The 27514-nt window shown below is 41.1% G+C and overlaps 1 protein-coding gene across 1 annotated transcript in view; it reads right to left on the reverse strand.

Annotated features, from left to right (window-relative positions):
- ncanb (neurocan b) overlaps positions 1-27514 on the reverse strand; it is a 157754-nt gene that overhangs the window by 71438 nt on the left and 58802 nt on the right. Inside the window, exons 5-9 of the mRNA XM_008407242.2 lie at positions 20451-20625; positions 18757-18884; positions 15021-15314; positions 12602-13471; positions 3773-4927 (exon numbers count right to left, since the gene is read on the reverse strand). Coding sequence (XP_008405464.1) covers positions 3773-4927; positions 12602-13471; positions 15021-15314; positions 18757-18884; positions 20451-20625 — 2622 coding nt within the window. The remainder of the gene's footprint in view (positions 1-3772; positions 4928-12601; positions 13472-15020; positions 15315-18756; positions 18885-20450; positions 20626-27514) is intronic.

The following is a 27514-nucleotide window of genomic DNA, read 5'->3' on the forward strand; positions in this document are numbered from 1 at the left end:
TTACTTAAGTAAAATGTTAATGTGGTACTTTGACTTTTACTTAAGTACATTTTTGACTGTGTATTTGTACTTTTACTTAAGTAAATTTTTTGAGTACTTTCTCCACCACTGCAGAGGAGTAATAAAAGGAAAAGTCAAGGATAAGAGAAGCATGGGAGATAAAAAGAAAGTAAGCAGGTGATAGGGAGAGAAAAAGAAGGTTAGTGGGAATAAAGTCGGGAGCAACAGGGAGACAGTAGAAAAATCAATAGACTTCTATATGCAGTTTTGAGAACATGCCCTCGCTCTGCTGCAGACAGCCCATCCAAGGTCCCCAACAGACAGACTGAACATCCATCCACATACCCAATCTGACAATTTGCCACCACAGGGCTGTCCCCGTCACATGCACACACCAGCACACACACTCATCGTACGGGCTCTTCTCCTCCAAATCTAGCGCTCTAATTTGGTTGTGGGCTGGCTGCCATGTTATTGATGTTGCCAGGGGTCTGATCCATCTTTAGTCCGGGACAAGGCTTTAGTCAAGATGACAATAACTCAGAGGCATCCTGTTCCCTGCTTGCCAGAGCATCAGACTGGCATCAGTAATTTAGAGGCTGGATAGATAGCCAATAATACTATATGCCCCAGCGTTGCTTCATCACCCAAGAGGGGCTGGATGTCAGCGCTGCCTAGCCTCCTTGCTGTAAATTTCCATTACAGCTAGCATGTTTTGGACTGGAAATCAATTCTGTAATTTTTTACTAACTGTTACAAAACTTTGTGAAATCTCGGGTTGGGAGTTGAACAGTATGAAAGCAAGAGAGTTATTACAAAAGAAATATAAAATGAAACGTGTACGCTGACTTGCAGGGTATGAAATGAGGAATTAAGACATTTTCTGAGTGTGTTTCTGTGTTTGTTTTTAATGGTGTGACACAAAAGATAAATTATTGAATTTTTCTCCAGCGTGAACTTGCCTCGCTTGTGCTTCTTTGCTTAGATTTAGCTGGATAATATGTGTATGCGTGTGTGTGTGTGTGTGTGTACTACTTTGTGTTGTTTTTAGCTGGAGGCTACCGCATTGGGGAATTGCAAAAGGTTCATGTGGAGTTATGTAGTAGTCCAGTGTCTTATCAAAAGCAATATACTGCCAAACAGAGCACAGAGGGGCCTGAGCCTGGCCTGATAACAATGAATGACATGCGAAACAGAAAAAAAACAAAAAAAAACGAACAAGGCAAAGATGGAGAGAAGCAATAAAGTCTCTGTAGTTGTGTGTGTCAGTGTAATCTCTGATCATTGATTAAAAAGATGTATGTACTCATACAGACAGCATCATTGAGGACGTGCTCACCTCTCGCATTCCTTCTGTCCTCTTACCCTTTCCTTCTTCTCTGTCTGCTGTGACTTCAGCCGCACCAAAAAGCAACAGCTGCAAACAACACCAGCTAGGTGGCGCTGTGCTTCTTATTCCCTGCCAACTGCGAGGCCAGTCGCACCAGTGAAACATGAGTTGGATGGAGAAAAACATTTTCTTGTCCTGACTGATTTCACTAAATGTTATTATGCAAGCCGCAGCGGAATGACATGGCAAGATTTGATGTAATAAATGACAGAAAATGACCTTCAGACATGAAGCTACATGAATCAGCTTGTGTTTGGCGAACAAATCAATCTGACATATTTACACATTCACTAAATTAAATGGCTGCATAATGGGCCACTGTCAGGCTAGACGGCAAGCACAAAGAATATATTAAGTGCACGCACTCAGTCTGGAGCAAACAGTGTTTGGTCTTTTGCTGTGAGGTGATCTGTTGAGACCATGATCTATTCAGAACATCCCCTGGTTGCTATTATTAAATGGATCCAGGCGAGTCCACTGCTTCAAATCACACAGTGAACATGAGCACAATTCTCAATAAAGGCAAAAAAAACAAACTACAATGACATACAGCACTCTGGTCTTTGTAGATAAAACATGAATGACTTATAAATCCCAGCAAATTACTGTCTCTGCGGTAGATCCAATCATGCAAAAACAACTAGGCAACTTTAAAACGACAAACACAGTAGTAGAATAGTAAAACATACTTCTCCTGTAATACATTACAATGAAAACCTTTTGGCTGCACAGTGGCACAGTTGGTAAAGCTGTTGCCTTGCAGCAAGAAGATTCCCAGCCTGGGGTCTTTCTGCATGGAGTTTGCATGTTCTCCCTGTGCATGCATTTGTTCTCTCCGGGTACTCCGGCTTCTTCCCACAGTCCAAAAACATGACTGTCAGGTTAATTGGCCTCTCTAAATTGTCCCTAGGTGTGTGTGTGCATGGTTGTGTGTCCTGTCTGTCTCTGTGTTGCCCTGTGACAGACTGGCGACCTGTCCAGGGTGACCCCGCCTCTCGCCCAAAACGTTAGCTGGAGATGGGCACCAGCACCTCCCGACCCCACTAAGGGACAAGGTGTACAGAAATGGATGGATGGATGGATGGGACTAAGTGGCTATAGAAAGCAATGTTTGTTCATCTACTTTGCGTTACTTTGCCACAGTAGCAAGTTCAATTAAAGAAATAAAAGAGAGAAAATCAATAAAAGCGCACAGAGAAAAAACAACAACTGAATATTCCTGTCATGTGCACAACGAATGCGTGAGAGAAAAAAAAGTTGAGGCCAGCACCCAAAACTGGGACAGAGTGAATGCGAGCAAACTGGAAAATGTGAAGAGACCGCAGTCAATTACAAGTCCCATCTTTGTGTCTGCATTGATTTGTCGGGCACTAGGTTCTCCGTCGCTCCCCAGTTCATCTAATTGCACTCACTCTGACCCACTAATTACTTGCCTAAGACCTAGTTGGTCTCACCTCGCTGCAGTGCCTCGCTGTCTGCAGCTGTCTCTGTAATAGCGTGGGAGTGAGAGAAAGGACAAGAAAAAGAAGGAGAAATCTAAAAAAAAAAAAAAAAAAACGAGTACCAGGGTTGAATAAAAATCCATTTTAGACAAGGAAGCAGAGGGGACAGGCAAAATGAAACAACAGGCGACACAGGGGAGGAAACAGGGGACTGGATGTTTTAAATTTGAGACATTTGATAGAAACTCTGAAGTCAGATGGCATCCATGCAGCAATGATAACATCCTGCTGGCGCTTTAATCCTTTGCTTCTCATCAAGTCCCCTACAGACAGAGTCTTCCGGATATCTTCTGTTATTATTTTATTTATTTTTTTTGCCACAGTTAGATGTTAGACATCTAATTAAAATACATTTTAATATCAAACAAAATTATGGTTTTATTTATTAAGAGACAAAATTTTTTTTTACCCAAAACAACCTGTAGTTTTCACCTTGGAACTTTTTCCATGGATTCAATTTTTGCCTCGTTCTTGTGTTTGAATATTGAACACAAGTAAGACCCACCGTGTTTCTGCGTTCTTTGTGTGTGCATGTATTGTTTGCAGTTATTCTATGATGACCACAAAACTAAAACCTCTAAGATCTTGATTTGTGGGCAGTTTGGTGGATTCTAAAAAGCTTTTATGCAAAAGCTGTTTATATATAATTGAGCGTAATCATATAAAATGTCAACCACAAAATGTGATTTAACGAGGGGTAATTGTTCACAATCGGAGAACATTTAAGAGTGACATAAACACAAAAATAGATTAATTCAGTCAGAGACAAAACATATTTTCACCGCAAGGCACTTAAGGAAATTCCTATTTATAAGAAAAATCACCGATAGATGTGACTTTACCAGAAAATGAATGCATTGATAATGTAAAAGGAACTTACCTGATGGGATGAGGCCAAAAGCCCAGTCAGGTACAAGACCGCCAAACGGGTTGCTTGTGTCCTTGTCCTCTGTGGCCTCTGTGGTTCTGAGCTCCTCCGGTTTTAACTCTGTGGAAGGCGTCCAGACACTTCCCACAACAAAAGATTCAGTAACTGCAGATCTGGATTCCATTCCTGTCAGGCCAATTTCAGAGTTTGTGGCTTTGGTGCTCAATTGAACGACTCCAGTTTGAGCTCCTTCAGTAGGCAACAGAGTCACCAGGAGAGGGTTCTGCTGGTCTGGTATACTAATGTTCTCCTGCTTTTCCTGAACCCATGAAATGGAAATAGATGCTTCCTCTGCAGAAGAGGTGTCTGAAGTATTTTCTGAGATAATGATTGTGGTGGCAGGGTCTGTTATGTTTGGCTCTGTGGCCAAATGCTCCACTGTGGTCACCTCAGAAGATGTCAGTACCTCCAGAAAAGCTGCAGGTGTGGAAGCCATCCCCGTCTCTTTGCTCTCATCTTGTGTTTGCAAAGAAGACGGCAGAGAGAGCATCTCAGTCGGTCTGTGGACATAAAGTATCTCTCCCTTTGCCTCCTCAGCTGTGTCTGACTCCATGGCACCCTGAGGAGAGACGGTGGGTTGATTAACCAACAGCCACTGAGACAGAGTAGTGTGCTCTCCCAGTGTCACAAAACTGCTTGGTTTGGGTGAAGCTTTGGGCGTGGGACTTAGTTTGACACCGATGCTGGCCAGCGTGTTGACTTTCATTTCAAAGCCAGCCGGAAAGCTGCTTCCATTTCCACTTCCCTCCACGTCTTTCTCTTCTCCTGACACAGCTCTGCCTTTGTCAGTCAAAGCGCCTTCTAGATCCTGATCTTTGCCTTCACCCGAGTAGTTCTCCAGGTTCTCCTGATGAAGGGGGTCGGGCAGCGTTATCAACTCCACAGGTCCTGCTTTAGATTCTTTTGGCTCCCAAGATTCTTGCTCATCCAGGTAGGCCACATTCGCAGGACGACCTCGTTTGTGACCGTTTTCTGACTTAATTGGCCAGTGGAAGTGAGTATTGGAGACGGAAGCAAGGAAATGGCCTTGTCTGGGACCCTGAAGACCAGATCTGTTGACATGTTTGTAAGGTGAGGAATTCTCAATGGGATCAGAAGGAAGAAATTCTGCAAGAAAGAAAGAGACACGGAGAAGCGATTAATATGACTCGAACACTTGGTGAGGATGTAAATTTATGGATTTGTAATTGCCAATAAAAACAGATCACAGTTTTACAATCATTAGGAAAATATGCCACTATCTTAGCACAAGCTTGGCTTTATTGAGGCGAGCCATGCCATGTTTCAGGTTAAACTGCTATTTTAAAATTATAGAAATATAATTTAATGGAGTCTGACTAATACCAAATGAAACGATTTCGTTACAGATGTTTCATGACAATTTTGCACCATTTTGCTATCCATTGGTTTCCTTTCAACACCTCACCACAACTTATTCAAGATGTCTGTTGGAGATGGTTTTTATTAAAATGTTTTGTATTTACTCATTTATTTTAATGTCAGTTCTGTTGTCCACAGCAGGAGACTACCAGTGTCTCCTGCTGCTCCTGTTCCTGTAACTTATAAGTTATGAATCTTCCACTTAAAATTATTTGAAGGCACAGAATCAGCCTAGTAGGTTCACATTCTCAGGTGAGAGACTCACCTGGTGTAAAGTTAATTTTTCGGTACTGGAATTGCACCGAGGATAAATTACTTTAATCAAAGCATGTCATGAATATATGTGCCTATATTCCATCTTAAGTACATAGCATAAGTTTTTTTGTTGCTTTTTCCACCACTAGATGATATAACATAAACAGCACTATTCAGAGATGCAATGAGTTTATAGCAGCGGCCCTGATGCCAACATCTACAGAAAACATATTAAAAATCGTAGCATGTGTTCCACACATCACGGCTGGTGTCGGTGTAACACATGCTGATTTTCCTGTAAAAAGTCTAGAACAGGTAGGAGTGATGAGGCAAAAACAAATCTGTGCTTCACTAATCCTCCTGGAATCTATTCTGGTTAAATAGTTAACATTTCCAGACAGCACCATATCTGCTCTTTCTTCAAAATAATCATTGTGTCCACGTTATTTTCTTTGTCATTCTAGACAATACTTATTCCTGTAATAAACAGTTTTATATCCTTTAATACAAAGGTACAGCTTATGTCACACACTTAAGTCTCAGATAAACCCCCATCTGCTACTGCATAAAAAATATACAATATATTTGGGGTTTTTTTTCCTGAACACCAACATTTTCACAGAAAGACACAATATAGCTAAACAGATTCGACTCATGTAAAGAAAAAACAATCTAAACATGTCAATAATACTTTCCAACAACTTCCAGAACCATTTTATTTCAAAGCTGATAACTGTATATTAAGCAATCTGTACATATAAACAGATAAGAGGGGCAGACAAAAGTCTACGTCTATTTTGAGTGGCACTGTTTTGTGTCAGACTTTTGTTTTGAGTTTAATTTGCCTCGTTTTGTGTTAATTATGCTGCCACAGTTACTCGAAATGCCAACAAAAGCAATAGCTTCCCTCACGGGATCGAGCCGCACCGTTTTGGTGTATATATTGTGAAGGGGGCACGCAGTGGTACAAGCGGCATTAACGGTACTAGGAAGAGGCAGTTATTTTGAGGTGTCTGAGAACATTCTGAAAAATTATAAAAATTCAAGATTTCCCCTAGAAAACTTCCCAAGCCTGGTAGTTGGACGCTAGGCTCATCCATCCAGTGGCCCGTCATGTTTTGGGGTCAAAAATGTTTAAAGTTGACAGAAAAAGTGCAAAAGTGTGCCCGTCACTTCAGACCCAACGTTCCAGCTACAGATTGCACAGTTGGACTTGCCCAGGAGCACATGTGCAATACTTACGTGCCGATATGGTTCATCACCAAAGTGAAACAACTGAAGCTTTTGCCAGGTCCATCACCATAATGTTATGGCTGACACAGTTCACTAAAGCCGTTTTCGCACTGCAAGGAACGGAACAGAACGGAACGATACGGTTCCAGCCCTGTTGTGTCTGCATATACACCGAGGGCGCCATCGAAGCGGTACCTGATGTCATTATTTTTGAAACTAAACAATGGTTTCGATGTAGCGGCCGAAGCCTTTTCCTCAGAGATGCGGCGGAAAACTTTCTCTCTGGAACCGGTCGCAAGTTCTAATGCAAACACGGTCAAAACCGTTCCATTCTGTACCGTTCCTTGCAGTGCGAAAACACCTTAAAACAACACAATTGCTAAACCCGATGCACAATAAAATTCAGTCCGAGACCGACGACTATAAGCTTCGCACATGTGGTTTTTACTCACGGTCCAAAATAATAAAAAAAATAAAGTCAGCCTTCATACTAAGGATTTTAATTCACACTCAAATATTCAGAAAAATAATAATTTTATGTAAGCAAAATATGACGTCACAGGAAATGTGTATTCTTCCCACAATGCATTGTGAGACCTGTCACTGCGCCTGTTTGTGAGACTACTCACTGCCTCTCTCTGGGCCCCGTTGCTATGGTAATTAATTATCTGGACCTGGGCTGGCTCTCTCTGTCAGACAGTATGCTGGAGTTTCTATACTTGTGAGACACCCAGCGTCGGTCTCAAGGACCCTGACAAAAAACCATAAGCCCTAGCAAAATTTTTAAAATATTTTACGGGAGCAGGCATGTGTATCTATGTCATGACCGACTTTTAGACCAATAGGGCGATATTTGTGCCTGTGAGGGGGAGTTAAAAGAGTTTTGGAGTCAGAAATCCACTGTGCTGTGTGTGCGTTTCAGAGAGAAAGATTACTGATTTTTCGATTTTTCTCGTTTTTATCAATTTATGTCGTCATTTTAACTCAGAATCCCACTAAAAGTAATAGCTCCCTTCTAGGGATCAAGCTGAACGTTTTGATACCACTTTTGTGGGGGTGCACGCAGCGGTACGGGCCGCATGACGTGACGGAAGAAAAATAAATAAACTATAATAATAAAGAGACATTCTATTGGGTGTAGAACAATAGGTGCCTGCCATGCCATGCATGGAGACTATGGCAGGCTATGCATTGCTATGGCAGGCCCCAATTAGGTAAATGCACACACACACGCGCACACCCCCGCACACGCACACACACACCCACACACACACAGCAACTGAGAGCCTATATCTAAACGTAATTTCATTGCTCTCAGTCCCTGTGGAGTGTTTTACTCCAAACAGCCTCTCGCTGATATACAGTTACCTGCAGCGGTGGAGGACGTATGGAAACAAACAGGAGCGTTTGCAACACGATAGTCAAATAATTAGCTCTGTGACCAGCACCATCTGGGGGTCATTTTATTTAGATTAAGTGGTCCACTGTACCATATCAGCTTACAAGCTATAAACCAATAATTCATTCTGTCTGCATGAGTGAGTCATGGCTGGTATGAGGTGGCTTTTTTTTTTTTTTAAGGGCAGCGCTGCAGCTGCATCCGCATCCGCGAGGGGGCCGGTGCATGCATGCAGCATTCATCTTCGCTCAGCTCTCTCTCTGGCTTGCCTAACATGTCCTAAAAGTGCGGCGGCACAACAAATTACAGCACGAGCCAGAACATACACAGAGATGTCCATGCATAAAACATTAAACTGGACGTAAATTATTCAGAAGGTGCTCCGTTGCCTTATGCCTAAGTGAGGTTTATGAGTTGCGGGTTCATTACCATAAGAGCCTTGTAGCCAGACATAATTGTCCTATTAATAATCCAAATAGGTAATTACATAGTTTTACTTTGCACGCTGATGGAAGTGGAAATAATTAAACACATTAATCTGGTTTGATCATCTACGTAATGACCCATGTAATAAATAAAATGTGACGATTAGGTGTAAGTTCGGGTGATTTCACGGCAGCGTTTAGAGCACTGCTTAAGTTCGTCAGTGCTGCTGTAAATCTGTCGGCAGCAGACTAAGAAGAAAGAGAAAAAATATCAACCCGGAGCAGAAACGCTGCAAAACAAACTTATAATAAGCCCCTTTCAGGCTGTAATTGCTTGCTTCCAACTGTAAGTGCTTCTGCCTCGGCTGCGTTCACTCCACTTCACCAGGGTAAGCGGGCTGCAAGAATCTCCTGGGTCAGGCAGACATGATATTAAATTGTGAGAGCGGAGCCTGACAAAGGGAAGAAGGAAAAAGGGAGCTGGAAACATTGTAGCATCTACAGATAAGGCGTCTAATAAAATACACTGAGGACTTATTGCAGGGCTCTATGAACCATGTCAGGAGCGTCTACATTACATTTTTCAACCGCACCAGTTCAGGCTCAGGTTGTGACTGGGCGGATGTGAGACGTATAGTCTATATGTGTGTGTGTGTGTGCGTGTGTGTGTTGTTGTTTTTTAAAGGGATAATGTGGAATTAATAGAATCAAAGAATTGTAAAAAAAAAAAAAAAAAAAAAAAAACACGTAATTTACAGACTGAAAAAAATTGTTTGTTAGCCTGCAAGATACTGTTTTTCAATTTGAGGGCGCTAAGCATATCTAAATGGAGAATATGTTGAATTAAAAGTAATTTCCAAATCTGCTTTTTGAATAATAAGTCTGGTTTATGACAAAAGAGAGAATTTACCACAAGCTGCTTTCCCTTCATTGTGAATTCATCTGGTTGTCAAAGCTGTCCAAATATAATCAGCGGCTAGTTTCTAGAAAGTCATCCTAACCTAGACATCGCCAATCGAATGTCTCTAGAGGGAGACAGTCATGTGATTGTGAAAGTCTGGAAAGTGCTTTTCAAATGGGTGGCATCATGTATTTTCCAGGCACATAGTGGCATTTTATAGAATAATCAAGTTACTATTTTTTTTTTTAGAAAAATGCAATATATAGCAAACATAACTTAAAAGAAACTTAAGTTGGCAATGTGACATCTCAAATTTGGCCTCTGGCTCCTAGAGATCGAATCGTCTCCCATGATCCCATTGAACTTGTTGAAAATTTGAGCTCCTCCCATCGGGTAAAAGATTCAGGTAAAAAGCATAGACCGCTGGATAGAAATTATGTTTTGTTCAATATCTTTTCTTTTGTTCAATCTGTTGTTTTTATTTATATTGTTTTCAGTTTTGACGTATTATTATACCGCTATTGTAGCAACAACAATAAAAAGTGTATTCGATTTTTTTCTTCTTCTATGAAGATGCTATTTATTTGGCTGAAATGATTCCACTCAGAGGAATGTCAGTTTGTTTTAAATGCAGTTTTTAATATTGCAGCAAATCAAATATCAATACCTATTTTGTGCCAGTCGTTGGCAACAACCTCAATGCTTTAGCGATGAACATTTCACCAGAATGCATCGCATCCACGGCAAAGCAAAGCAAAGCGTTCTCCTTAATCAAAAACTCAACATGTCACTTTTAATTGCAAAGGACTGCTGTGATCCAGCAGACATCCTGCAGTGTGCTGTGGCAGAGTTAGCTCAGCCCTCTGATGAGTCCATAGGAAGGAACCTAAGCCTGGCAGTTTCCCATCACAGCAGCTTCAGAGAGAGAGAGAGAGAGAGAGAGAGAAAACTCTTCACCTCACTGTCTTTTCTCCATCTTCCCCCCGCCCGATTCCTTGCTGTGGTCTTGTTTGTTCCCCACCCTCTACTGTGATCATTAGCGTCTACCTTCAGAGGAGCCGGGCCCTTAATTGGCTGAGACGTAGATGGAGATTGGAGCGAGCGGAGGCGCAGGCCTGCCTCCGCGTTAATTGGATAAGGCTGTAAATAATGCATGACGACTAAAGCTTGAGTTTTCGTTAATACCTTGATATGGAGTTGCCAGGGGATTTCAGGTAGCACAGCGGTGAGTATTTATATTAATAAAGCCGGGAACTGTAAGGTGAGAAAAGCAGAGCGCTTATTGAATAATTCTTCTAGCTGTCTGAGAGTGTTTGCCTTACTCTGTCCTCTCCTTTTGCCATGGCTATTAGAAGCAGAGCTGCCTCCCTTCGCCATGAGCTGTGCTGCACCTTCCACTACAGCTTTTGTGCGTCTCCCCAGACTATTACGGCAGACGTATTGCTTGGTTAGTTTTCGGTTTAGGAATCTTCTAGCATGCACGGCGCCTTAGAGAAGTAATTATACCTCTTAATCGTCTTTTTTAACCTAAAATTTCATTAGATTTTTGTTCTCAGCTTTGGGTGTGAAATTATGCATGATTTAGATTTCAGAAATAATGTGTGGTATGCATATTTATTCACCCCCACTTTACTCTAATCCTCATAAATAAAAGCCAGTGCAACCAGGTGTCTCCGGGAGCCATCTGAAAAGTAAACAGAATCCGTTTGTCTGTAATTTAATCCCAGATTGACTGCAGCTGTTTGCTGACGTCCTCAGCAATTCGTTAGAAAACATCATGGAACAGGCAGAGTCATGAAGACCAACGAACATGGCGGACATGCCAGAAACAAAGTTTACAGCAGGAGTAGGATTTAGAGCAACATCTAAAGCTTGGAAGCACTGTTTCTTTTCTCATCTTCGAAAATGAAAAGAGTGGCACAACCTACCAAGACGTGGCCACCCATTTAGACTTATGGGTCAGAAAAGGAAAACATTAATCAGAGACTCGTGCAGCTGCAGATATCCATTGCTATGGTGGGAAAAGTCTGTTCGAAACACTCCACAACGCGACTTTTGTGGAATAAATGTTACTTTTTGACTCTATATGTGGTAGAAACCCTGAAAAGACCTCAGTCATCATAAAACATGTGGTAGACAGACAGCAACATGCTGTGAGGACTCCTTTCTTCTGCAAGGACAGGGAACCTGGTGAGAGTTTATAGGAAGATGAATGGAGCTTAATGCAGAGCAATTCTGGAAGAAAGCCTATTAAACACTGGGAGAGAAAAAAAACCCCCACTCAGACAGGGTTTCACCTTCCAGCAGGACAACCCTTTACTTTGAGAATTTGTGGCATGACTTGAACCTTAATGATCCCAGACATCCTTCATTCGGTCTGGTTGACTTTGAGCTATTTTTGCAAGAAGAACGGGCAATAATTTCAGTCTCGACGAGAGAAAAGCTGGTAGAGAAGCACCCTAGGAAACTAGCTGCTATATCTGCACCACATTCAATAGATATCCAATCCACAGTGTTCAGGAAATGGGAAAAACCCCTGCATACTTTTTTCCCTCCAACATTAACTCTCATTAAAGCTGCAGTAAGTCTGCTAAAATTAGGGGTTTTTAATAAACTGTTGCCCTTTTCTATCCACACATTCCTCAAAGAAAGGCCTTCTTGTGTTTTTGGTTAACAAAGACCAAAATTCTGTTTTTGTTTTCTTTTCATTTAATTTATTCACCGCATTTAATCTTTTAAGCCCGATGCATCTTTGACTCCTAGGAATAAGCCGCAAGTTTGGATGCAGGTCGGCTTTGCTTTGAGTGAGAGGGATTCGAGCTTGCCAGGCTTGTACGGCAAACAAAGCGCCGCCGATAGCTTTCTATACAGTACATGACGCCTCCCTTTTGTTTGTTTGCAATTACAGTTTAATTAAATTTCACGCGACGCCTCAAATTGCCCTGCGGAGGAATATATTACATGGTCCTCGAGGAGAAAGGATTGAAAGTGTAGCACAGAGGCTGAGGCTGTTTGAAAAGGGGTGACATAAATAGAGCCCGTATTTACCAGCAGCATTTAAATGCACCACGCCTCCATTCAAAGCCAAACAGGTTCTGTTTCGGCTTGAACTGCAAACGAAACAGCATTGCTTTTGGGGTTGCAGTAAGTTCATATCGGACATGTGAAAATCACAGTTGAGGTCTTACCGTTGAACGTGGATTGCAGGTCGTCATTGATCGAGCCGGTTCCTCCGTTCGCAGGGTGAGCGCCGCTGGGCTTTTGCTCGGCATTTTGGATCGAAGGCACCAGGTTAATGAGAGGCATCAGCTCTTTTTCCTGCTCTGACAGCCCCTTTTCTGAATTCTGTAGTTCACTTTTGGGACCCCTGAGGGGGAAAGTGCCACTTCTGTGCTCCAGGATGGCATTGTCCATGCTGCCCTTGTTTCCGCCGGGTTTAGGAATGCTCAGACTTTCGCCGAACGCCTCTCCTTGTGTTTGGTTCTCTGCAGCTTTTTCCTCAGGCAGTGTGGGTTCCCTCTCTGTCTTGTCAGTCCCTTTGCTCCCTGTCCAGAACTTAAAGGGCCTCATGAGAGTGTTAACAAATTCAGTGAGAAGACTGTAACTTGCCTGAGGCTGGGGGGTGGAAGAGGCAATGGGGGGTAACACTGGCGCGTCTGATCCAAGATAACTGTGGTCCGGATTCTCGTGAGCTGAAACCACACGGCTCTCTGCACTTTCGAGGTCCGGGAAGCCGGAAGTGACGTTGCTGCCAGCTCCGTCAGAAGCGTCCGGATCCGTCGGGCCGATCGTGGATCCATTGTGTCTTTCATCCCACTTCTCCTCCGGCTTCAAGTCGATTAAATCATGCTCTTCGGACGTCTCAGACGACTCTTCGTTTTTACTAAATGAGGGGCTTGCGGTTTTGTTTAAGGAAAACCAGTCAGCCCAGACGGATGTTAGGATGGAGGGGCCCCGTCTCTGGGCTTCGGAGTCTAAAGACGAGGCCTCCGATGCCGGCCTCCGAGGCTGGAACGAAGCCTTCGCCTCAGAAGCCTGGATCGCCGCTGGCTGGTGGGCTGCAACACACAACGTTCACATTTCGCTTCACTTGCTTTATCTGCAGCTGCACAACACCTGTCATTACAATCAGCGCTGGAGTGAATGCCAAACATGAAAAATGACAAGTCTGTTCGAGGTTCTGATTTTCCGAAACAAGCTGCTGTCATTTTAAACCAGCAAATATAAATGGGTCTTAATGAGATTCGTGTAAGTAAAAATTGTTATCAAACAGATCACATTACAATTTAACATCTCACTTTAGCAGGCGTGATTTGCGTTGAATATTAATGCAAACGTGCAGAGGGACTCATCCATCATATGTTTGTTTTGACAGATTCTCAGCCGCTCTGTTTCCACGCCCGCTCTTGCTCACTTAAAACGATTTGAGGTAATGCAAATGGTTCACTTTGGCGATGACACTTTGAAAGATGAAACTGACATTTTTCTTCATCTATGGAAATGTCAGTCTCGAAAATGAAGCCGGTACATTTTACAGTCGGCACAAGATGACAAACCGATACGAAGCCATAAAATTAGAAGCAATAAATCAGTGGCCCAGCCGAAGTGCATTCGGATCCACTTGCAACTTTGTCACATCATAACCACAAAAGGCGACTTTGGGCGGATTCTGAGTTTCAGATTACATAAAGTAGCAAGTATTTGAAAAGGTGATGGAAAAAAATACATGTTTTAGAAACTTACACTTTTGCCTATTCTTGTTTGCAAAATAACTTAATCTCCATCAGATTGGATGGCAAAGCACAGCTGAACATCATTTTTCAATTATTGCCAAGAACATTCCATTAAATTTAGGTCTGTACTTTGTCTGGTCCATTCTAACACATAAATATGCATTGATCCAAACCATCCTCTTACGTTCTAGCTGCATCTGTTTTATCTCTTCAACTGCTGTCATAGTCTTAAGCCTTTTGCATCATCTTATTAAGTCAGCGTTGCCACGTGTTTAGCTTCATTCACTTTCCCATAACAGCATCATGTTTCAGTGTCTAGATGTTTGTTTAGTGTGAAATGTTAGTCGACTCCCTGCGATGATCAACGCTCAATTTTTTTATTTTTATAATCTAACCTTTCATTCAATTTCAGTTAAAGATTCAGTAGTAAATATAGTAAATATTTAGGAGTAAAGTATTAAAGGTGAAAAGAAACCAAATCACAATTATGTGCTAGAATGTTGCGGTTATAACGTGACAAATTATGGACCAGCTCAAAAGGTGTGGATAGTTTTTTTCTGTAAATCCCTCAACTTTCGTCTGACTCATGATGAAACGACGACGTCGGCCAAATAATCAATGTTCTTTGTTCTCGCCTCTTCCTCTTTTCATCTGCCTCTCCTCTGCACCCGACACACCAGCTCTCAAATCCACCAGGAGGAACACAAATGTCACAGGCTTCCTCCAACTCCTTCATGTGTGACACACACACACTTAGTGCTAATTAAAAATCTGAATGGAAAAGCACGTCCCGAGACCTCGCAGTTGTTGCTATGGCAAATTACCAAAACAATGTTACACTGACTCTTATCAGACACCAGAGAGCTCTCGGTACCTCTGTAGCAGAAGGCGTCGAAGAGGGCGGTGGTGTCCGGGAAGCCGGTGCGGTTCGGGTTGTTGTAGACCGTCCGCACCCCGGGCTCGTCTCCGCCGCAGTTTTTGCGTGGGACGTTGATGGGGTAACGGACGCTGCCGTCGGCCAGCCAGCCGGGATCGCACTGGTCAAGACCGGCCTGCCAAGCCAAGTAGAGCTGCCCGACGGTGGCCAGCTGGGCTCCCAGAGAGTGGCAGTGGGTGGAGGCGGCGGCCAGGCTCAGTTTCTCTGGCACCGTGGAGTGGAACACTTCACCTGGAGGCGGAGACGTTTTCAACAGGCTTCATGGTTGGTTTAGCTTTATAAATACATTTGAGTCTGTAGCTTCTTGTTGTTTTATGATGAAAAACATAAATGCTTTTAAGGCATGAAAGCAGCACCAGCTTCTGCCCTCGTTTCACATTTTTCCAAAATCAAGTATCTTTAAACAGGAAGAAATTTGAGTTAATTTTCCAGATAAGTTTGAATGTATGCAAGCAGATGTGAAGTATGACGGGACATAAAAAAACAGAAAAAAAAAATGTTGTAAAATAATTAATTACTGCAGAAAACCTCAAAATGTTTGAAAAGGATTACACTCTCCATGTGCAAAAGCATGACTGTTCGGTTAATTAGTCTCTCAATCGTGACCTTAGTTTTGAGAGTGAGCATGCATCCACGGTTGGTTGTCTTGTGTGTTGCTCTGTAATGGACTGGGCCGCCTATCCAGGATGCAGTTCGCCTTTTGCCCTTTTACCTCCAGGTTTAAGCACCAGCCTCCAGCAACCCTTCAAAATTCAGTAGATATAATCAAATAGATGGATGCATATTTTTCACAATGTTCCACTGAGTCATTTATTAAAAAAAAAAAAAAAAAAAAAAAGATAATTAATTGAATCAGTCAACCTTTGCCTCCTTAGCATCTCGGTGGCATTCTACATATAAATAAAGTGTAAATAGCTTTAGAAAAGTCTGACCTTTCTCCATTACATTTGATGATACCTGCGGCTGGACCGCCTCATAATAAACGACCGAAATAAGCTCACCCACTGAGAAGGTCAGGCTGTGGTTTTAAAAGCCTGCTGCTGTATTAGTTGTTCTCCGGAGTACGAGGGAGGAGGTCATTAAAGTACAGCAAGCATCTAATTTCAGTCTGGTGACTAAAATTAAATAAAATATCAAGGTGGATTATGTGCTGTGTTATTATTTGGTCTGGAGATGCCTTTCAAAATTAGCACTGATGGCTCACTCAAGTCCGTACAGACTGTTATATGGATCAGAAACGGGTTGCAGAGAAAGTACTCAGAGAATATTTTAAAACTCCTCTGCTTATGGTTTAAATTGCTTTTGGCAGAGAACTGGGTGGAGTGGCCAGTTCTCTTTAGAGAAGTGAGAAAGGCAGTAGCCATCCTCCACCTGCTGTGGCGCCCAGCCAGGTAAACTTGAGGTCTACTACAATTTTTTTTTTCCTCTTACAACACGAACAATATTCAAAGTCATGGAAAACAGTTCTGGTGAAAACATTAAAAGAGCAGGACCATTAAACTAAGACTGTTTTAAAAAGTACAGCTGATAAATTATAAGTGTCAGAGGATAAACTGTGGGCTGGTCATCGCAGCAGATTTAACCAATTAATAACACGAACGCCTCATGAAAAATGAGTAATTCTGTGCTTGTTTTGTGCCAAACTTTTTGTGTGCAAACACTGTGATCATTTCCACTGAGCTTTTCAAAAAATACAAATATTTGCAAAGTCTGAACTCCCGAAGCGTTCAGAGTCTAATATAAGAAAAAATAAATGTAAATCCATCTTGCTTCTCATCATCTTCAGAGTTCATTACACTTAATAGACCCATTTAAAATTTATAACAAATCTGAAACTTTGCAAATACCTGTTTGCGAGAAAAAGAACCTCGTATTTACTGCTGCGAGTGTCGAGCTTCTGGGAATGCAAATGCAGTTTACAGTGACAGGAAGTTTTGTGCGATGTGCAAAATTAATGAATACGTTGGAAAAAGGTTTGCATTATATCTCGTAGAGCAAAACTAAACCTCCAACGCTGGATGGATTTTAGCAGCTAAAGTGCTGTTAACATTTGTAATACACACGGCTAAGTTCGAATTCAATGAAGTCTGAAAATGTTTGAAGGAATTACTTCACAGACGGGTTTGAGCAGAACTATTTCACTGTGTGATTCTGGGGGAAAAATAGTAAAAAAAAATTAAAAAAAACAGTTGAGAAGCTGCTGGTGGAGGAACAGGAAGAGGAAGGAGAATGGGAATGTAAGGCTAACCACAAACCAGAGAATAAGGAGACAAAACAAAACACCTGCAGCAGGAGGATATATTTATTTCGGTGGCGTTTTCCCCTCTGGAACGAACATTACACAAGGGAGGAGTTTAAGCGGCGACTCAGGAAGAAAAATAGTACGCTCTAAGCGGTAGCTGTAACTTTTTACATTTTTTTTTTGTAACTGTAACTACTGACTCGAAAGGGAAATAATGAAGGTGCAGTACAATGAACAGTACAACTCAAATTGTTGTGCAAATATTGATATTTACAGTAGGGAGAATCTGCAATACCATTCTCCATGCCAACCTTAAATTATGTTCAGCAGGAGGATAAGGCAAGAAATGAATCATTTGGCCCAGATTTAACAGTAAAGCCATATGAGAAGAAAATAAATAGAGGGTTACTAAAAACGCTTCTGTGTAATGTTTAGCAAAATATTGTGAAGTTGTTCAGAAATGAACACAAAGGCCTCCAATTGTACTGAAAACCAAACAGTGTTTTAGTTCGGCTTTTAGTGTCGTCAATCAGTTAGTCATTTCGAGGGGACATTTTTTTCCCACTCAGTGGATCATTGCTGCAGCTTTCAACATAAACAAAGACACTTTTCCTAATTAGTGAAGGCACTGGACACTAATAGGTTGCATAACAATAACACTGGTAAAATTCATAAAGCAGGGAAGATGTTAGATGGTACAAAACGTGTAAGAAACATTTAAAGAGGAAAATAAATAGCTGTTTATTCAGGCGATACAGAGTTAGACTTCAGTCGGCAATGGTCACTTTTGCTTCGACGTTGTTTTATATTTTTGCAGTTTGGTAGCTTTGTATCCAACCACTTATTAAAACAGTGACACACTGACTTATGAGCAAGAGTGATTTTAATCTGGAGCTGTAACTACATTGTAAAAGTGATACCGTTTAGTAGTTCTGCAAACTGGAGATTGGAAATCTCACAGTGAAAGAAACGCTATACTTCCTTTAGGAGACCACTGTATAGTTAGGAATCAGTAATCCTTTAGTGCATGTTTACAAGGACAATTATAAGTACTGAATCTTATATTAACGCAATATTGAGGCGATTCAAATTATTTTTACATGATTAGAAGGAAAACAACATACTTGAGGACAAACCTCATTACATTGCAGAGGCAAGTAAAGGAAAACAATCACACTTAAAAAAAACACACTACACTTTAAGATGCCCCAGTTGTTATTAATCATAGTCAACCCTAAACAGGTGGGTTTTACCCTCGATTTATAATATTTGGCTGTTCTGCAGTTTTCTAGAAGTTTGTTCCAGATTTATGGAGCATAGAAGCTGAATGCTACTTCTACATGCTTGGTTCTGGTTCTGTGGCTGGGAAAGCAGACCAGAACCAAAAGACCTGCTCGAATTAACTCAAATTAATGGCTTCCTGACTCTCACCTTGAAGTTTTTTTGCAAAGCAGTAGACATCAAACAGCTCATCGGGAGCCCTGCTGCCATAGTTACGAACACCGGGCGAGTCCTCCCGATCACCATAGCAGCCGGGCCGAGGCGACTGGATGGGGTACCTGCAGAGGAAACCAAGTGGAAGGAGCAAACATAGAGAGAGTTAAAGAAGAAAGAGCAAGATTTATATGGCTTGGCCATGAAAAAAAGCAGCCGCAGACAGACCGAGTCCCCCAGGGATGGGTCCATGCACCCGAGTAGAAGATGAAAACCCAGCAACACTTTTATCATTTTTCTGCTCTGAATACAGTAAGTTTAAAGACATCTTCCCAAGGAAAAAAGAAACAAAAAAAACTCAAATTCCCAACCCTGACAGTAATACCACAGTGAGAAAAGTAAAAGCTATGTCATGCCAAGAGCAGGACATATGCTGTATATTCCCTTAACTCTTTTTAACTGTTTTGTTTTTAGCTATATTTTACTTTCAAGTTATGCCTAAACCGTTTCTTATGTTGCGACGTTTTCCGTAGGACGGCAGCAGAGAAACGTTGAGAGAAGGAGAGGCGAGAAGCAAAGCAGAGGGTAAAACAATCAGTAATTCCTGCAGCGACTCGGTATGCCTGAACAGCAGAAAGAAACAGCGATCCATACTGGGGCCAAACTTTTACACTTATTCCTCCAGAACATTGATTTCGGTAGCACCGGGACACAACAAAGAAGATGATTAAAAGACTGCAATAGGTATACAGGGACTTGTAAAAAATAAAAAAGCATATAGAGTCAAATATACAGTGTGCACATAAAGTCTTTCCACTTGTGTGTGTGCATATATATATATATATATATATATATATATATATATATATATATGGCTTCTGCTGCTCTATTTCTGTTTGTGGCTGAACAAACAACAATGGCTTTCTTTGTGCTTTTCCTCTTGGATTAATTGGACACCTCCCTCGTGGCTGATGTGCCATCAGAAACTCTTGAATCTGGACCAATTAGATGGCCACCTAGTAAAAAACAGCAAGGCTGCAGGACCGAAGGAACAACTGGAAAGAAAGAAGCGTCACTGCAAGGATGCGAAGAAGCTGTCAGGAGGACAACAAACAGCGTGTCTGCCCGCCGAAGCAACAGTGATTTGGAATTAAAATGGAGATACGGGGAATTAGACAAGATCTCATTGGGAGGTATTTTTTTCTTCTTTTTTTTCAGGGGATTTAACAGAAAATGGTAAAATAAAACACATGCGAGCCTCCTTACAGGCAGCTCCAATGGTGCAGATGCAACCAACTCATTTTCCAGTCATCAAACAGGCAATCAGTTTCAATTCTGTTGCACGGTTTTAATTCACATATTTTGACAAGATAAGAAGTGAAGCTATTTGGAAGTTCTTAAAATATTCACTTACTGCAGAAAGCCTTGTAACTAAACTGATAGTCGAATATAGCTGTAGTGTACATGAAGAGAATTCTATTCTGCCACTTGGATTCCAGACAATCATATGTCTGGCTACATTTTCGCCGAAGGAGAAACAACAGAAAAAGACGATGTGCTGCAGAGAGACTCGAGTATTTTTTCCTCCCATACTTATACAAATGTGTACAACACCTAAATCCTCTTTTCCTACTATTCCATTTGCATAGATTTTGAAACTCTGCACAGGAGAGGAAATCTTTTTGCCTCACCTTACAGTCTGGTCTGCCAGCCAGCCGGCGTCACAGTTCTCATAGCCGTCGGCGAAGGTTGATTGCAACTGGCCGGGTGTTGCAATGGTGGCCGAGTTCTCTATGCACACCCTCTTGGCATCAGCGAAGGACAAGGCGTAGCGATCGTGAGGGGCCCGGTAGTGGAACACTACACCTGAGATATAAACAAAGATAATGCATTAAAATCGTTGCATTGGTTCCCTGTGCGTCTCATAATATATTTTACATTTCTTTTTAGTGGCTTTTAAATGGTCTTAATGGTCTTAGGCAATCGTTTACTTGCAGAGCCGCTATCCTCAGGCATTGATCTATTAACAGGCCCAAGAATACTTAAGGAAATATTGCTCTCCAGTATTATGACAGCCATCTGTGGAATAGTACGCTCTCTGAGTGCCACAGAGGATGTGGCACTCAGACATTGTTTTGGCTGCGGTTCCTGAACCGGATAATCCGCGCTCAGTCCATCCACTTTCCACACATTTAAAAAAAGGCACATTTCATTTTGTGGGTTTATTGTTTATAGTTCTGTGTAGCACTTTGACCTGCTTTTAGTAGGAGGGTTGCTTTATAAATAAAAGTGATCCATTGATGGACGAGACACAAGACACCGGAACAAGCAGGGAGGCAGCACCAGAAAACAATGCCAATTTTACGGCCTGCAAATCTCAGCACGTTTTATGAACAGCAACCTGGTGCCATTAAAGCACGAGCACGTTCATCCGCGGAGGTAAACAGTGGAGCCCTCTAGCTCTAGTCATCATGTGTTGACATTGTTCCATCTGTGCAGGACAAACCGGCAGAGCTGGGGTTCAGCAACCTGCGTGTACTGTGCATGTATCTGATTTACATCAGGTCGTCGATTGGCTCAATTAAAAAAAAAGGAAGAAAATAAAAATACATACGTTGCCCTTGGATACAGTGTGTGACAAGCAGTGGGGATATTTATCTTACTGCTTCAGCTCTACACACAGAGTCTCTGTGCTGAATTGTCCCTGCTTCTAAGTTCATGATGGAATGACAAGCAAGGCAAACAAAGAAACGGAGCAACAATGCTTTCAATAGACTGGCACTTCTGCCAGGGTGTAAAATCCCCGTCACTGAGCGGCTGCTGGATGTGGGTACCAACAGCGCTGTCAGGTCTCATATTAAAGGCAGATGCATAAACGGAAAGCTTTCAGCAGGTATGTGTATTGAATTCTTAAAGGCAGTGACACCTTAGCATTTTTACGACAAGTATCACATTAGTGTTGCAGTCTGCTCTCTTAAAGATAAAGGTAATTTTATTTATATAGCACATTTTCAGCAACAAGGCAATACAAAGTGCTTTACTCTTAAAATGAAACTATCAAACTGAAAAGTTTCAGTCAGAAATCTAAATTTCAGGTTGGAAAACCAAAATGGCCGTGTTGCATCTAAAACAAGACGGCCAGTCTGAATAAATAAAATTTATTTATATTTTAGGCACCGTTATATACAACCATATATGTGAATACAAATCAGAGAAATACATATTTAGTCTGGTCACACTGAGCACATCCATGTGAAAATCCCACAAATTTTAACCTTTGAACCAAAGCAGAGTTTCTTATGCTTTGATTGTATTCCTACATCAGCACCAGTTGCCTCTTAATAACAAGGTATGATTTCAAAACAGCTAAAAATGTATGTCATAATTTATACCTCATATATTTGTTGATGTTCACTGATGGTCAGCTGGCTGATACATGGCTTCTATGTTTTTTTTTGTTGTTTTTTTTTATACGAGTATCAAAAAGAGAAGTAGTTTTTTTGGATATGTTTTCAGTAAAAAAAACACAAACATTCAAGGCATGAAAAATGAAGGAGAGCCTCACAACACTTGCTACTGAAGCATAACTGTTTTATTATGACTGTTGCTAAAGTATAAGCTGATTGGCAAACTGTTCTTTAAAAAAGGCAATTACTTTTTCTTAAAACTATGACACCGTTAAATTGCAGTGATGGAGAAAGTACTCAAAAAATTGACTTAAGTAAAAGTACAAATACACAGACAAAAATGTACTCAAGTAAAAGTAAAAACTACCACATTAACATTTGTACTTAAGTAAAAGTAAAAAAGTACTGGCTTTTAAAAATACTTAAGTATTAAAAGTAAAAGTACTTGCTGAATGCATAATTAAGTATTAATATCATTAAGTGTACCGATCATATTTAATTTTAATACATTAGAAATGTGCCATTTTAATGAACAATGCCACAGATAAAGCATGTTTTTATTGTGTTTACTCTGTAACAGTTTAGATTTAGATATGTGATTCTATGCATTATAATTTCAGGGATGGAAACATCTTGTCTCCTGTCCTAACATAACATGAACTTCACTTTTTTTTGCCACTAGTGGCATTTATTTTTAAAGAAATCCAACAGAAAGGGGATGGAAAGAAGGTGGGTGGGGGCGGACATGCAACCAAGAAGCCAATAGCAGAGTTGTAGTCAAGACCACCTACCCAAGACCAACTCAAGACCAGCACCCCATGCTACGTGACACAAAAGAATTTACTTTTACCTATCAAAATTGCTTCTCAAATTGATCTGAAAGATCCACATTCCCATAAAACACCTAGATAATAAATACTTAGAGCTGAAATAAATTTAATCAGTAAAGATCAGTCCAGAAGAATCAGATCGTTCCTGAATGTCATATCAATGCAGACTTTGGTCACAGAGTTGTCCCATATTTGCGACACCTCAGTGTCGCAAATATGGGACACTGATATTTGTGGCAACGCGTTGTCACGCGTTGTGCGTGACGCGTTGTGACAACTCACAACGCGTTGTCACTCACGCCTTGTGAGTGACAACGCCTGAGTTGTCACTCACGCGTTGTCACTCAACGCGTGAGTGACAACTTTTTCTCATCGCAGATGCAACATGTGTCTCGGTCAGTACAGCTAGCTTTGCTAGCATCACAGATCTTACCTTTTTTTAAGCTTTCCTTCCAAGTGATGCTAAAAGTTGGACGAAGTCCCCACCGTCTGTGAAAGCGAAGCGCTGCTGATTTTACATGTCGCCATATCAATTTATGCAGGGCTATTATATCCACTGCGCATGTCTTGGAGCTCCGCGTGCCAGTAAAGGTGGAGCCCATGGGTGACAGCAGACACATAAGTCACGTTATTGCTTGGATTTTACGGCGCCACCTTAAGTCCCTGAACTTCACATTTTAACGGAGAAAAAGCGCAACGCGACTTGGATGTAACGAGTAACGCGACACTTTTGTAGAAATGCAGTGAAGTAAAAAGTACAGATACTTACTGTAAAATGTAGTGGAGTAAAAGTAGAAAGTACCCATTATTAAATCTACTTAAGTAAAGTACAGATACACGACAATTGTACTTAAGTACAGTTACTTCCCACCACTGTTAAATTGTAGTAAGAACGATAACAAGCAGTCCAAGTACCATCGTACCGCTTGTACCGCAGCGTGCGAACCGAGGCTTCAGGGTACGCACAAATGCTGAAAAAGGGTGGTGAGAAAATGAAATTGACTAGAAGAAACTAGCTCAGTTGAACTGTGAAAGGTCCACACGTCCATCTACCAATCTCTGCCCGACATTCACACGCCCCCGAGGACCAGCCAGTGTCCTGCAAGCTTGCGTGCTTCTGCCTCCTTTATCCTCTATGACTTTGTCTGGGAAAGTGAGAGATTCCATGTGAGACGGATGCCGAAGAGGCCGTTTAAGTATTAGAATAACACTACAGGCTTTAGTGCAAAAAAAAAAAAAAAAAAGCTAGCGCCGGTGTTTTGAACGTAATATGCAAACAGAATTCTCCTCGGTCTCTGCGGACTGTCTGGCTTTTCGGTCATTCTCCTTCTCTCAGCTATATGGAGCATAAACCCTCTGAAATATCTCCTTATTTTTTTCTTGCCCTTATTTTCATCCTTCATCCCCTTGATTTGAGGCTGTGGGACTTTGTCCAAGCAGAGATGCTAGTTTGCTCATTAATATGTACGCAGGAGAGACAAATAACTTTCCTCTCAGTAAGAGGAAACCCTGTCCTGTTCCACAGGAGGGTTGAATGCCCAGCACCTTATGTTTATTTTTACCCTCAGCATCTTTGCACATCCTCACATGGTCTCTAAGGGGAAGAGCAGAGAGGCACCATATGTGACTGAATGATGCCCTCGTTTCAGCATGGTGAGTAGCTGGTACTCTTTGCCCCCCTGGCAGGGTGCAGTGTACTAGGCAAACTCTGTCTGTCATTGTTAGACAAACAAATATATAAAAATAACTGTATTAATTTGTGAAAGCAGACGCAGAATTTCAATTCAAGATGACTCTGAAACAACGGGAATAAAACTTGGATCCAAAACATTAATTTTAGGGCGTAAGTCTATGAAATATGCTCATCTGCTTTCTTGCTAAGAGTTAGGAGGGAAAACTGCTCTTGATTCTTGGAATAAAAACTGGAAATTAGACAGGATCTGCTTAATAACATTTTTTTTTTTAAATGTGGAGCTTTAAAACTCAAATTCTCATAGTAATACTGGTAACTTAGATTTTTTTTCCAGTTCTTAGCTTTATGACTTTATGAGAATGACTAAGACAGTCCAGTTTAAAATTAAAAGAAGAAAATAATGTAATTACCTCAAAAATTGTTCTTAGATATTAAAGTGACTAGACTTTAATTCAATATGTCATGAAACAAATCACAATGAGAGCACATATGAATCTCTAATCACTAAAATAATTTTATTCCAACAAGCAGTAAGTTGTTGTGTTGCTTTTTAACTAAGAATTATTATAGATTGTATTTACTGCTCAACAAATACTAAATAACTATTTAGGTTTAGATATAAATCAATTTAAATGTGCCACATTAGAATAAACAAAATATTATACTAAGTGACTACTAATAAGCTTCTTTAGATTTACAAAGTTATTGATTTTTTTAATACAGACTAACTTTCAAGTCGATCAGTGTCTACTATTTATTCAAAGAGGAGAAAAACAGCATAACATGATATTCAAGTGAGATGTCTGTTTGTCAAAAAGCTCCAAAACAAAATTTCTACTAATAAAGTTGCATTTTTCCACACTGACAACAATTTAATCATTTGGAGGAACGGAAACAGAAACGAGACTGAATGTGAGCCTATTTTCTTACAACCAACAATTTCCTCTTAACATGTTGCACTCATTTTCTCCTTTCACTCCACTCTGTTTTTTTTTAATTATAATTATTATTTTTGTTTTGTAAGCAGTTATGGAAAATAGTGGTGAACAGATTCTCCAGCAGCCCACCAATATCTGATCCAACGGGGACATCGCTGTTTTTAACATCAGTGCAAAATTATTTTTAAACTTCTTTTTTTTAAACACATCTACAAGGACTACTACTCAAAAATAATAGCAAACAAAATTATATATAGTTTAGAGTTGTATTTAAAGCGGCTCAAAGTTTTATGGAGCATAGTACAAATATATTCAGAAAGCATTTCAGAGTTACATAATCTCTGCCTCTTGACTTGTTAGTTTCATGTAGCCACTTACAAATCTAAAATGGATAAGTCTTGTAAGAGAGAGAGAGAGAATATGTGGGACAAGAAAGTGAAGATTAAAAAATGAAACACAGTTCTGAACATGAAATGAGTGGTGTGGAGTATTATGTAACGATACAGTCGAGCAGTATCAGTACTTGCAAATGACCAATTTGATGCCTGAACAGAATTAGCGAGAAGGGTCGAGCGCTGTCACGTCGCAGGACTTGACAATAAAGACCAAACCGCAGAGACGGTTGCTCCTCACCGGCTTCATAAACGGTTTCATTCTGAACAAGAGGCAGTGATTGGCCAGGAGTTGCAGGACACAGGCTCTCAAAAGCATCATATTAGGGTTAATGAAGATGCTGCTATTTAAGAAGGGAGAACTGGGCTCTACATCCCTCAGACAAAACCTAGAAAAATGGAAAACGGATAAGACACAATTGCCTGATTTCCCTGTATTGTAGTTTGCACATATTCCCTTAAGGGTAATTTACGGACAAGGAGAAAATGATATTTGTGTTACTTAAAACAGTGGCTATTGTAGCATGCTGCGCCTCTCCAAAATAATAAGGTCACTGCATTTAGCGCTGATGTTAGCTATATTTATACACGCACAGTTTGCTCCAAGGTGTGCAGTTGCTCTGGTGATTATAGCAGCTTGCCATTAAACATAAACATGAGTGAACTGGACAGAATGTGGCGACAGCTTTAAAACTACAACACCTTAACAAAGTCTTTGAAACTCTCCAAGCTGTTACTAGCTAATTTGTTACCAAAGAACCATACAAGGCTAAAGATGAAGAAGTATCCATCCATCCATTTTCTTGCACCCTTGTCCCTTAGTGGGGTCGGGAGGGTTGCTGGTGCCTATCTCCAGCTAACGTTTCGGGCACCCCGGACAGGTCTCCAGTCTGTCGCAGGGCAACACAGAGACAAACAGGACACACAACCATGCACACACACACTAAGGGGCAATTTGGAAAGGCCAATTAACCTGACAGTCATGTTTTTGGAYTGTGGGAGGAAACCGGAGTACCCGGAGAAAACCCACGCATGCACAGGGAGAACATGCAAACTCCATGCAGAAAGACCAGGGCTGGGAATCGAACCCAGAACATTCTTGCTGCGTGGCAACAGCTCTACCAACTGCGCCACTTTGCAGCCGGTGAAGAAGTAGTAGTAGTAGTAGTAGTAGTAGTACTGAAATAGCTTGGTGGGATAATCTTTAATGTTTCCAAGTGCCTTTCACCATTCATCACACGTTCAGCAGGGACAGTAAACAGCTGTAACGATTGTATTAACCTGACATGGAAAACAGAGTTATTAGTATTCATAGCTGCTGCAGACGTGGAAGACAAAGTGTTAACGCAGCCATCGAGTGCAGCAGAGATTTTGATAAGGAATGTTTTCTACAGATGAAATCAAATTTCCGAAGGAAATACTCAGTGGTTTCAAATACTCGTCACAGAGAACCACTGAGAAAAAAAAATGCAGAAAAATGGTACAGGATTACACA

This window comes from Poecilia reticulata, linkage group LG4, assembly GCF_000633615.1.
Source record: "Poecilia reticulata strain Guanapo linkage group LG4, Guppy_female_1.0+MT, whole genome shotgun sequence".
NCBI lineage: Eukaryota > Metazoa > Chordata > Actinopteri > Cyprinodontiformes > Poeciliidae > Poecilia > Poecilia reticulata.